At 44.9% G+C, this 12,896-nt stretch overlaps 1 protein-coding gene across 1 annotated transcript in view; it reads right to left on the bottom strand.

Moving 5' to 3' along the window:
* Positions 1-12,896, bottom strand: part of NMNAT2 (nicotinamide nucleotide adenylyltransferase 2) — a 162,907-nt gene that overhangs the window by 38,372 nt on the left and 111,639 nt on the right. The window contains exons 2-4 of the mRNA XM_053605776.1: positions 4,970-5,058; positions 4,130-4,197; positions 1,627-1,705 (exon numbers count right to left, since the gene is read on the bottom strand). Coding sequence (XP_053461751.1) covers positions 1,627-1,705; positions 4,130-4,197; positions 4,970-5,058 — 236 coding nt within the window. The remainder of the gene's footprint in view (positions 1-1,626; positions 1,706-4,129; positions 4,198-4,969; positions 5,059-12,896) is intronic.

Below are 12,896 nucleotides of genomic sequence, written 5' to 3'. Positions count from 1 at the left end.
CCCAGAGTCACCTATTGAGTCACTCGTCTATCTTCCTGGCAGGTCTACCCTCTTGCCAGAAACACTGGCCTCACACTAGGACTGGAAAGACTGGGAATTTTTAGGAAGTAGCTCTGAGCTCTCTCCAAGACGAGGGCCATCCGTGACCTATATTCTCTGCCAGCCTGTGCCCATCACTGCAACAGACATTTAGATGATAAACAATAGCCAGGCTTTGTGGCCAGGATAGCCAGTGCTCTGAAATGCCTTCCCTTCCACCATGGAGCCTGAGGCTTCTGTGTGACTAGAAGGAGCAGGTGACCCCTCATAGGTGACATAACATGTAGCCTGAGAAATAAACCTGTGTGAAGCCACTGAGATCGGAGGGATGCTTGTTACCATGCTATATCCTAGTCTACTCTGACTGGTACACCCTTCCACAGTAAGCTATCTTACTGTTTCTAATACCAGCACAGAGGACTATGTCAGTGTGACCCCATGTCAGAGTCCTTTGAGGGGGACCAGGAGAGTCAGTGAGAAGCCCAGGGAAGGGAGATATTTTCTTCCATTCCATTGGGGGGGAAATTTAACAGATTCCTCAGGAGCCAGCTGGTCCTTTCTACCTCTCTTGCCCTTGACTTCCCAAGAGAGTCTGGAGCCTTAAAGCTGCACATCTGTTAAAATGACAGAGTATGGGGTGGTCAGGGGCTGCTCCCAAGGAGATGATGACAGGTCCTCAACAGCAAGGACCCAGATGGGGTAGAGACTGTCTCTGTGCAGAACAAGGCCAAGCTGGTTGGCATCTGGGGCCGTGGGGCTCTGTAGCCATGGTGGGGGTGAGGATGATTCACTGTTTATTGTCTTGGTTGGTCAGGCTTCTTGCCATCAATGGCCACTTTTCCCCCTATCACTGAAGGAGTTGATGGATTGGTATTGATCTGGGAAGGGAGCTCTCTGCATGCTCTGGCTGGTGCAGCTGGCTTGTATGGAGCCTGTCCTGTCCAGGGGAGCGGCCCTGGAATGTGTACAGCCAGCTGCAGGCCCTAGGCCCCAGTGGCGAGGGCAGGCCTTCTCCCTGCGGTGCTCACTAGCCCTGCGGTGTGTGTCCTCAGATACACGGGCTCCTTTCTGCGTTCCTGCCTTTTGTGCATGAAAAGGGACCCCATGGGCCCTGTGAGGAGTGAGGAGGAATGAGGGGGAATGGGGGTGCGATGACTGGCAGGTGTGAAGTGTCCCAGCCACAGCTGCAGCAGCTTGTCCTGGAGTTAGGAGACCCGTGGGTCCCCTACAGGTGGGGAAGGGGGCCTTGCTGCTTGTACCTCCCTTCCCTTCCAAGGGGCCAAACTGCTTCCCTTGCTTTGACCTATCTCTGCTTCTCACTTTGAACTTGAACTTGCTCCCAGGGAAAGCTGACTGAGTAATACCCAGCAGCAGCGCCCCACTGCAACACCAAGTTACAGGGTAGGAGGCAGGGGCAGCTCTGGCTTCCTAAATTCACAGCCCTCTTTTGAGCTGGTCCTTCAGCTGGTGGAGAAAGAGAGCTGAGCACCCTTTCCCACCTGCCTGGCTTCTGTAGGACCCCCCCGGACCTCCCCTAATCCCAGCATCCTGGAGGACCACTCTCCCCTCTGCCATAGCCCGGCTCACCTTCATGAGGTCCCGATGGTGTTCCAGCACACTGCAGGTCGTCTGCCAGGTGTCCTGGTAGCACTCCCATGGGTCCACCCTAACATCATCAGAGAGAAGTTTCCATTGGTTTCCATTCTCACACACCTTTCTTACCATCTCCTTCTAAGACCATAGCCTAGGGCACTTGGCAGGCCTGACCATACTATGAGTTTAGATCAGTAAGGCAGATAAAATCAGGGTGTGAAACACTTTTCTGATCCTCAGTCTCTTCCCCCACAAAATGAGAGGGGTATGGTGTGATCTTAGGAGGATAGATGCTGGGGCCATTCTGCCTGCGTTTGATCCCAGCCTCAGCACTTTCTGCCTGTGTGACTCTGGGAAACATATCAGATGTCTCAGTGCCTCAGGTCCCCATCTGTAAAATGTGAGCAGCACCAGTAATTGTCTTATGGTTTTTTTTTTTTTTTGCAGTTTTTGGCTGGGGCCGGGTTCGAACCTGCCACCTCTGGTATATGGGGCCGGCACCCTACTCACTGAGCCACAGGCACCACCCTGTCTTACAGTTTTGTTAGAAAGTCTCAGTAAGTTTCCTAGGTACAGAGGTTAGTAGTACAGCGTCTTGCTCTTACTCTTACCCGCAAATAGCAATTCTCCTTTGGCCCCCCTGGGATTGTAACAAGGATTAGATGAGCCAGGCCCTCATCAAGTGGTGGCCAAGGTTGTCCTTGCCAGGCTCTGAGAGAATCAGCTCTGTCGGCCTACCCCACCGCCTCTACCCCCGTGCAGGGCTGCCGTTGGGGGGTGGGGGATAGCAGACTGGAAGGCACAGGCCTCAGTCTGGCCAGCCCCTCCTGCACACTCAGCTGCCTCAAACGGATGCATCACTCCGGCTTCATTGCCACTTAATGAGCTGCTAAATCAAGATATTTCTCAAATATTTTCTTAGCATTTCCTGTCCACCCTCCACCTTCCCGTGCCTCCCCACTCCCCCACATACACATACTACATTTAAGGTTCCCAGAGACGAGCTCTCACTAGCTGAAAACCCTTAGAGAGTCAGCTTGCCCTGAGTTGGCTCCTTCCAATCCTGACCACCCCTCCCTGCCCCACATGTGCATGTGTACCCAAAGGTGGACAAACTCTTGACCTGGCTAAACAGGCTCCCTGTGTCGGGGACCCTGCCGCAGCCTACCCCATCTCTGATACTAGCTCCTAGACTCCCTAGTGATCTCAGGTCTGGGATTCATGATTTTCCAAGTGTGGGGCAGATGGTAGGGGCAGTAAATGTTTATGGAATGAATGAGAGACTTATTCTACAATCTTCTAAGCACGTCCAAGCAGTAACAGCCTCCTAGCCAGTGATTCCCCCTCCAGACCCCACTTTCCCCAGGAGATCAGGAGTTAACGACATTAAGTGGCCTGCTTTCTAATCCTGACTTGACCACTGACACACAGACCTACCATTGTTCAAGCCCCTGGACTTTTCCAACCCCGTTTCTCACCTAAGACAAAGCAGCTGTCTGCCTACTTAACCTTTGTCTTGAGGAGGATGAGAGAGTCTGCAAAGGGCATGTACGTCTCACACGAATCACCGTCTCACGCAAATCACCGCACACAGATGGTGCGGATCCCTGTTTAATTACTATTGTCCCTTCTCTTCCCAGCTCCCACTCCCGCCCACCCTGTCTCTTCCCGGCCTGACTCTCCACATCCCACATTCTGAGGTCAGTCAGCTTCCCACCACTTGCCGCATTTCATGGAAACCTCTAGGTGACTCTTATTTTTCCATGGGGGGAAATTATAGCACAAATGGCGTGCCATTATTTTTTCAAAACATCATCTTCTAATGCAAATTATAATGGTAGGAACTTTGGGGAGCATAATTAGCATAATTAGCGGAAGCTTGCTTTAATTACACAGCAGGTTCAGCTGATGGTGGGGTGTTTGGGGGAGGGGAGTTGCCATCTTAGCTGCACTTTCTGACCAGAAAGGTAGTGACAAGAAAGGCACCCGCTGGGTGTGACTTGGTCTGACTGCTATAAAGGGCAAGGCTTGTGGGCCCCATGCCGCACCACTGTCCCAAATCTGTGAGAGGCCCTTAGAGAGCCTGAGTTCGGGGAATCGGAAATTGCCAAGGCCAGGGACATTCCCTGAAAGGTAGTGAGGATTAACAAACGTTAATGGGGAATGAGAGTGGGACGCATTTCAGATTTTCTGACCTCGCCTCATCCAAAACCAAATGATGCTTCTAGAAGCTCTAAAGATCACTTCAGGACCCAGAGGTGCCAAAGCGGATGAAACACCTGAATTTTCCTTTTTAATTTCGGGGCCCCATAGCTTGGCTCAAAATTAAAGTTACCAGTTAGGCCACCTGGAGGTCTACTTAATTATTGCCCACACAGGGCTATCATTCCCCCCCAAAAAAACTTTTCAGAATCCAAATCCTTGCTGGGATTCTTTCTGAGTCCCTCACTTCCCTACCCCACGAGTCCTGGGCCCATCTGCCCCAAGCCAGCCCTACCTGATCCAATCGGAATTCTGGACGGCCAGCTGACACATGATGAGACGGTGCCGGCTAGATACCAGGCCCTGGGGAGCAACAGAGCAATCATTGGGAGACTCCCTCTGCTCCCCATAACACCCCACCACCCCATTCCAGGCCACCCCAATATAAAAGTGCTGTTGTTTTTATTGGTGAGAGGGAATGAGGGATGTGACCCCTTCACTTGTCCATCTGCCACACAGACAGCTATGGAGTGGCAGAGGGAAAAATAAAGAATGGAGGGTGTGCAGCATGTACCACCCGGACAGGGTCAGTAGATGAGCCTCCATCTATGAAGCAGCCCCGTGTGCCCTGCACAGAGATGAGACTTAACTCAGCAAATGTTGCCTTGTCTTATGGCTCAGTCTGGCTGGTTGGGTGACTTCCCCCGGGGCCCACCAAGTTGCATCTGTGGGAGAAAGGGGGAATGTCTGCTAGAGCTCCTAGATTTCCTGGGACGTGTGGCAGGGAGGTAGGGGCAGGGAAATGAATTTTAAGTCAGATTATAAGAGGCATTGGCCATTTTCTCGTAAAATCCTGGCAAAGACTTGCCCTCTGCAGCTCACCCCATAGCTAACCACAATTTGGCATCTATCATACCAAGTAGCACCCAGAGTCTGCTTCTCTGTTCATGAAAGCTGTGGGTCCTCCGAGATGCTGCTCCAACCCCCACCCTCACAGGTCTGACCATGGTCCTGAGCTGGGAAGCAGGCCTGATCGGGGGGCATTTGGCATTTCCGGGGGGGGCAGTTTTATGCTGGAGGAGCTATCAGGACAGAAAAGGGGTGAAGGAGGACAGGGCCAAAGGAAGGAACGCACCTGTTTTCCGTAGGAGTCGTGGACAGGGGAGACGATCCCGCCAATCACGATAAACCTTCCAGTCTTGTGCAGATAATCCCTGGCTCTTTCTAATTAAGAAAAGAAACCCACACATTATAAAGAGGAAAGGTGCAGATTAAAGGTGATAGTCACAATCGATATGTTCAGCTCTGTAATGCCAAGGTGTATTTCCCATTTTTCTTGCCATTTAAATAGTAAGTGTCAACTTTCAAAGCAACATAGGCGATTTAAAAGGTTAAGGAACCAGATTTCAGCCCCCAAAGCAAAAGGATTTAGAACTCATGGGGATTAATCCTGTTTTAAAGATCCTCAGTGGGTCCTCCGTGCAGCTCCGGAGGGTTTAAAACAAGCACCTCATTAACAGCCATTAGAGGCACACATTGGAATTTACTGCTATTGTCACTCGCAGAAATTCCTAATGTGGAGGAATGTTTTTTTTTAAAAGCTTCCTTATAATATGAAAGATGTGCTGATTGCCTCCCTAATTATTCAGAAGAGAAAAACCACCCAAACAAATTTAAAGGACCTTGCACATAATTATGGAGAATCAGCAATCAACCCAAAGACCATCCTCATTGGCACTGGTTGAGAAAAAAGTTGGGCTACTGGCTTTTTTTCTTAGGAAGAAAAGTAACGTTGCTTTTTCAAATGTATCAGACAAGCTCAATTTCATTTTTGTGATAACATTCAGCAAACTAGGAAGGGGCTGAAAAGTCTTCTATCTTACTTCCTAGGGAGTTCATTGTGCAAACCTCAATAGGGCCTGAGCTTGCACCGCAGAGGAAACCTGGCCTGGATTATATAGGGAGAGAATTTTTAGGTGAACAATGGCCTGAGCAGCATGGCTGGCCGTGTAGTTTATAAGCAAGTTTCACAGGATTCACTTGCTACCTCTCTTAACACTCAGAATTCTCGCCACATTAGGTGCTGCCTTTATTTTTTCTTTCAATGTGAAATCTCTAAAAAAATTAAATTCAGCACTGTTTTAGATTTGTAGAATAATCAAGCAGGTTGTACACAGAGTTCCACATACTCAAACAACCCCCCGCCCACATCTTTTTACCTCCCACACACAGTTTCCTCCATTGTATTAATAATCTTGCACTGATGTGGCCCATTTGTTACACTTGAGGAATCAACACTGACACATTATTAACTATAGTCCATGAAAGGGGGTTCGGTGATGTACCCAGGATGAAACCAGAGAATGGAGAGGTTCAGCTCAGGTTTAATGAAAAGGACAGAGACTCGCCGGGCAGGGCAAAGATAGAGTCTGCGCCAAGGGTGGTTGAAGGTCTCTTTTTTTAAGGACCATAGGGGGTGGATAGATTCCACAGTCTGTTGGAGGATGCTGGTAGGTCAGGGTCCTTCCAACTTGAACCTCTGGGGCAGGGCTAGTTAGGCCCTCTGTGGTCCAGGTGGGGAGGAGCAAGGAGGGGAAGATCTGTGTGGTGCCATGCTGGGTCTCCAGTCCGTAGTTTACATTAAGATTTACTCTTTGTGTTCTGGACTTCTATGTAAGTTGACATATGTATAATATGAATCCATCATTATAGTATCACATAGAATATTTCACTGCCCTCAAAATCCACTATGCTCCTGGCACTCATCCGTTCTCTTCCTCCCAACTCCTGGCAACCGCTGATTTTTTTATTCTTTCTATAGATTTGACTTTTCCAAAATGCCATATAGTTGGAATCATCCTAATATATAGCCTCTCCAGACAGGCATCTTTCATTAAGTGGTATGCATTTAAAGTTTTTCTGTGTCTTTTCACGGCCTGATTGCTCATTTCTTTGTATCGCTGAATAATATTCCATTGTCTGGAAGTACTTCGGTTCATTTATCCACTTATCTACCAAGGGACATCTTGGCTGCTTCCAGTTTTTAGTGATTATAAATGAAGATGATATAAAATTCATATGCAGATTTTTGTGTAGACATAAGTTCTCGATGCAGTTGAGTAAATACCTAGGAGCCATATGGATGTGGTAAGAATCTGTTTAGCTTTGTAAGAAACTGCCAACTGTCTTCCCAAGTGGCTATAACATTTTGCATTCTCAGCAGCAGTGAATCAGAGTTCCTGTTGCTCCAAATCCTCACCAGTATTGGGTATTGTTGGTTTTGAGATTTTAGCCCTTCTAATACGTGTGCCATGTTTGATTTTTTTTTTTTTTTTATTGTTGGGGATTCATTGAGGGTACAATAAGCCAGGTTACACTGATTGCAATTGTTAGGTAAAGTCCCTCTTGCAGTCATGTCTTGCCCCCATAAAGTGTGACACACACCAAGGCCCCACCCCCCTCCCTCCATCCCTCTTTCTGCTTCCCCCCCATAACCTTAATTGTCATTAGTCATGTTTGATTTTTAAACGAGTAATATTACTTTGTTTTCAAGTGTTATTTGGGGGCCAAGTTAAAGGCTTATAACGAAACTCTTCTGCTATTTGAATGAACTCCACAGCCGCTCTTTCTTTCTCTTCACGCCCCAGTCTTCCTCAGGATCATCTAAATCTGGCCCTTGGCTGTCACAGACTCTCTGACAGGCTGCCTTTACTCTCTGACCTCCAAAAGCTTCCTTCTTACCCTCCACTTACCTGAGCCCTGCCTTCAAAGCCCAGCCCTGTGCTGTGTCCAGCATTCTCCCCCTCTGCCCTTATTCTCTCCCTCTGCATCCAGTTGAAGGAACATGAAAACTGTTTCTGAAAGTTTATGTCCCAGCTCTTCTTGAGGACTACAGTGTGTCCTCAAAGGCAAGGGCCTTGCTGTAGATAAGCGTTCCCAAGGTCGAGGCTGAAGGAGATGTGCAGTTAAGAGGATGTGAGAAGCAAGCTGGATATAAGGGGATTTGTGTTCAGCTGCTCATAGGTCAAACAACCTTGACATTGCCTTTTGAACCACTGCTTAAGAAATACATCTGTGTTCCAAATATGGCCCAGTCTGTCACCTATGCTAAAGATTTCTTTGGCCTGGAGGCAGGCAGCAAAGTGACTTTTTATTGAACATCAAAGGATCAATAAGTCTCACCCCCAGCAGTGCCTCTAGCTGCCAGTTCCTATTCTTGCCCTCTAGAGCAGCAGTTTTCAACCTTTTTTATCTCATGGCACATTTGAATCTATAGTTAAACTTCTGCAGCACACTTAAATTATGTTGATCAAAAAAAGAGTAAAAAAAAGAATATACTTACTGTATGTCAAACTCCTTTCAAAAATAATTTAATGAATGATCTTTAAAATTTTCATGGCACACCTGGGATCCTCTCACAGCACAGCAGTGTGCCATGGCATATCAGTTGAAAATCACTGCTTCAGAGCAGGCTTCCATTGAGCGGCCTCGGCCCAGAGAGCCATTCACTCCATTCCTGAATTTCCAGAGGAAATTCACTGTACTAAGGAATCTCATTGCCTTGCCCTTTTCTTCTGGCCAAGATGAGGTGCCTATTCCCCTGGCAATGTCCCAACGTTCACTGCCTGACAAAGAAGCAGTTGCTGAAAGGAATAGTCCTAACCCCAAACCCTTGATTGGAAAAAGACACTTGATTGGAAATAGTTAAGCCCAGAAAAGTTATGATTGGGATCATGCAGTTCAGTTCAACTCGGTACATGTTTATTAAGTGCAAAACACACAATGAAATTATACAGATAGGGGCATAAAGATTACTTTATTATTCTCCAAAGGTTCACAGTAAAGGAAAACAGAAGGCTGTACTGTTGGCTGTCCTGAGAGGCCAGTTGGGAGGAAGGCTCTAGCAGTGGTTCTCAATGTTGTAACTTTACTGCAACCCATAGGAAATGCATTTTATATCATAACACAAACGTATATATGTATATATCTGTATATTTAACTGAAATAAACTCATGCCCTTTCTATAGTATGGATAATTTCTAGTTTATTGTATTCTAGTAATCAAATTTAAATAAAAATCTGGTCACAATCCACCAATGGGTGACAACCTATAGTTTGAACAATTCTGCTGTAGTCCAGATACCAGAGCAAGGAGAAAAGGGAACAGGAGAGATTGATTTTGCCTGGGGGAGTTAGGATTGGCTTCTTGGAGGATATATACTTTTAGTTTGGCCCTGTAAGAAGATAGAGCTTCAATAGACAACCTGAGGGAAAGCTTTCCAAGCTGAGAGGATTCCCAGCAAATACTCAGAAATTGTACTGCAGAAAGCAAATCTACCAACTGGTTCCGTCTCAGTCACTACAGTTGAGATGTGGGGGTGAGGAGGAAGGAGGGGTGCTGTTGGCTAAGCAAGCTGAAATCAAACTGTGGAGGGCTCTGAAAGTCAGGCCAGGGAGTGGGATCTTCACCCCAGAGGCCACTGTTTGGTCAATGTGTTCTACAGATTAATTATATCAGAATTGCCAGGGGTAGGTTATTAAAATGCAGCTCCCTAGGCCTCAGAGCAGTTACTGAATCAGAATCTCTGGGGTTGGGATTTAACATTCTTAACATTTTAACTAGTTTCTCCAGGTGATTCTTCTGTTCCCTGAAGCTCGAGAACCATACACACACGTAGACAACAACCACATAGCTGAGAACTGCAGACAATAAGAAATGATTGAAGACCAGGGAACAGGAGAATGGCAAGCTTTGAGTTGGAAGAAGACTTCATAGAAGTCGTAGTGAAAGTGGTAAAAAAGATTGAGGAAGTAAAAATCCTACCTTAAAAAAGACAATCACTCCAGGCCAGAAATTTGGCAGTGGGTCATGTGGGATGGATAAGAGAGAAGATGGATTCAAATCCCCCAAAGGGTGGTCAGGGGCGCAGGAAACAGGATTCTCTGCTCTTTTTAGACATCTTGACCTTGTTTTGCCTCTGGGACTTTGCAATTAGATAGGTCACTGCCACCAACCTCTTGTTTTCATTTTTTACTCTATTTATGGTTACCCATCACCTCAGGCATTTATCATTTCTTTGTTTTAGAAACGCTTTCAGTTATTTCAAACATTCCATAATTTATTGTTGATCATAGTCACTTTGTTGCACTATCAAATTTTTCGATCCATCTAACTAAATTTTTACACCCATTAATATCCCCACTTAATCCACTCCACCTCCACTCCCATTCCCAGCTTCTGGTAACTGTCATTCTAATCTCTATCTCCATGAGATCTTGTTTTTACTATTTATCTCTCACATAGGAGTGAGAATATTTGAGATTTGTCTTTCTGCACTTGGTTTATTTCACTTAATGTTCTCCACTTCCATCCATATTGTTATAAGTGGCAGGATTCCATTCCTTCTTCAGCTATATAATATTCCATATATAATTCCATTGTCTATATGCACCACAATTTCTTTATCCATTCATCTGTTAATGAACATTTAGGTTGATTCTAAATCTTGGCTGTTGTGAACAGCGCTGCAATAAACATGGGAGTGCAGACATCTTGTTGAGATACTGAATTCCCCTTCTTTGTATATATACCCAGTGGTGGGATTGATCTGTCTGAATGATCTGTCCATGGAACTACTATTGTAGTTCTATTTGTAGTTTTTTGAGGAACCTCTATACTGTTTTCCATAGTTGTTGTGCTAATTTACATTCCTACTAACAGTGTACATGTACTAGGGCTCCCCTTTCTCCACATTCTTGCCAGTATTTGTTATTTTGTCTGCCTTTTTGATAAAAGGCATTTTGAGTGGGGTGAAATGACATCTCATTGTAGATTTGCATTTCTTTGATGACCAGTGATGTTGAACATTTATTCATATACCCACTGGCCATTTGTATGTCTTCTTTTGAGAAATGTCCATTTAGATTCTTTGCCCATTTTGGGGTGGTACCTGTGGCTCAAGGGATAGGGCGCTGGCCCCATATACCAGGGGTGGCGGGTTCAAGCCCAGCCCCAGCCAAAAACTGCAAAAAAAAGCGAAAGATCCTTTGCCCATTTTTATTTGGATTATTTGACCTTTTTTCTATTGGGTTGTTGGAGCTCTCTATATGTCCTGGTTATTTAATCCCTTGGGTAGGATGGAGAGTGTGCAAATATTTACTCCCATTCTCTAGGCTGTCTGTTCACTTCGTTAATTTGTTCCCATCCTGTGCAGAAGTTTTTTAGCTTGATGTGATCCCATTTGTCCAATTTTGCTTTGGTTACCTGTGCCTTGGGGATGTCCTTGCACAGACCAATATCCTGAACTGTTTCCCAATGTCTGTCTTCTTTTAGTAGTTGCACAGTTTTAGGTTTTAGATTTAAGTCTTTAATCTATTTTGATTTAATTTTGTACATGGTGAGACATAAGTTCTAGCTTCATTCTTCTTCATGTGGATATTCAGTTTTCCTAGCACCATTTACTGAAGAGACAGTCCTTTCCCCATTGTATGTTCTTGGCACCTTAGTTGAAGATAAATTCACTATAGACATGTGGATTTTATTCTGTTCTACTGGTCTATGTGTCTGTTATTATGTCAGAACCATACTGTTTTGGTTACTACAAATCTATAGTATAATTTGAAGTCAGGTAATGTGATTCCTCCAGTTCCTTTCTTTTTGCTCACGATGGCTTTAGGTTATCTCGGTCTTTTGTGTGTCCCTATAAATTTTAGGATTTGTTTTTCTATTTCTGTGAAGAATGTTATTGATATTTTGAAGAGTTAGCATTGAATCTGCTGGTTTCTCTGGGTAGTATGGACATTTTAACAATATTGACGGGCGGCACCTGTGGCTCAGTCGGTAAGGCGCCGGCCCCATATACCGAGGGTGGCGGGTTCAAACCCGGCCCCGGCTGAACTGCAACCAAAAAATGGCTGGGCGTTGTGGCGGACGCCTGTAGTCCCAGCTGCTCGGGAGGCTGAGGTAAGAGAATCGCTTAAGCCCAGGAGCTGGAGGTTGCTGTGAGCTGTGTGACGCCACGGCACTCTACCGAGGGCCATAAAGTGAGACTCTGTCTCTACAAAAAAAAAAAAAAAAAATACAAAAAAAACAATATTGATTCTTCGATCCCCGAGCATGGAATATCTTTCCATTTTTTTGTGTCTTCTTCAATGTTTTACAGATTTTGTTACAGAGATCTTTCACTTCTTTAAAGGGTTAAGTTTATTCCCAGGTATTTTGTTTTATTTGAGCTATAATAAATGTAATTGCGTTCTTGTTTTCTTTTTTAGATGTTTTACTATTGTCATAGAGAAATGCTACTGATTTTTGTGTGTTGATTTTGTATACTGCTACTTTACTGAATTTGTTTTGATGGAGTCTTTAGGTTTCTCTAGATGTAAGATCATATCGTCTGAAAACAAGGATAATTTGACTTTTTTCTTTCCAATTTGGATGCCCTTTATTTCTTTCTCCTGTTTGATTGCTCTAGCTAGAACTTCCAGTACTGTGTTGAGTAACAGTGGTGAAAGTAGGTGTCCTTGTCTTGTGCCAGGTCTGAGAGGAAACGTTTTTAGTTTTTTTTATTCAGTATGATACTAATTGTGAGTCTGCCATATTTGGCTTTGGTCATATTGAGGAAAGTTGCTTCTATACCTCCCATTTTTTGAGACTTTTTATCATGAAGAGATGTTGAGTTTTATTGAATGCCTTTTTAGCAACAGTTGAAATGATCATATGGTTTTTGTTCTTTATTCTATTGATGTGATGTATCACATGGGTTATTCTGTGTATTTTGAACCATCTTTGCATCCCTGGGATGAATCCCACTCGATCATGTGAGCAATCTTTTTAATGTGTTATTGAATTCAGTTTGCTAGTATTTCGTTGAGGATTTTTACATCAATGTTCATCAGAGACATTGACCTACAGTTTTCTTCTTATGTTGCATCATTGTCTGCTTTTGGCATCAGGGTGATACAGGCCTCATAGAATAAGTTTGAGGGTACTCCTTCCTCCTAGATTTTTTTGGAATAATTTAAGTAGGATTAGTATTAGTTTTCCTTGTAGAATTCAGCAGTAA

This window comes from Nycticebus coucang, chromosome 10 (genome assembly GCF_027406575.1).
Source record: "Nycticebus coucang isolate mNycCou1 chromosome 10, mNycCou1.pri, whole genome shotgun sequence".
In the NCBI taxonomy this organism is placed as follows: domain Eukaryota; kingdom Metazoa; phylum Chordata; class Mammalia; order Primates; family Lorisidae; genus Nycticebus; species Nycticebus coucang.
This window is presented reverse-complemented; position numbering and strand designations above follow the sequence as displayed.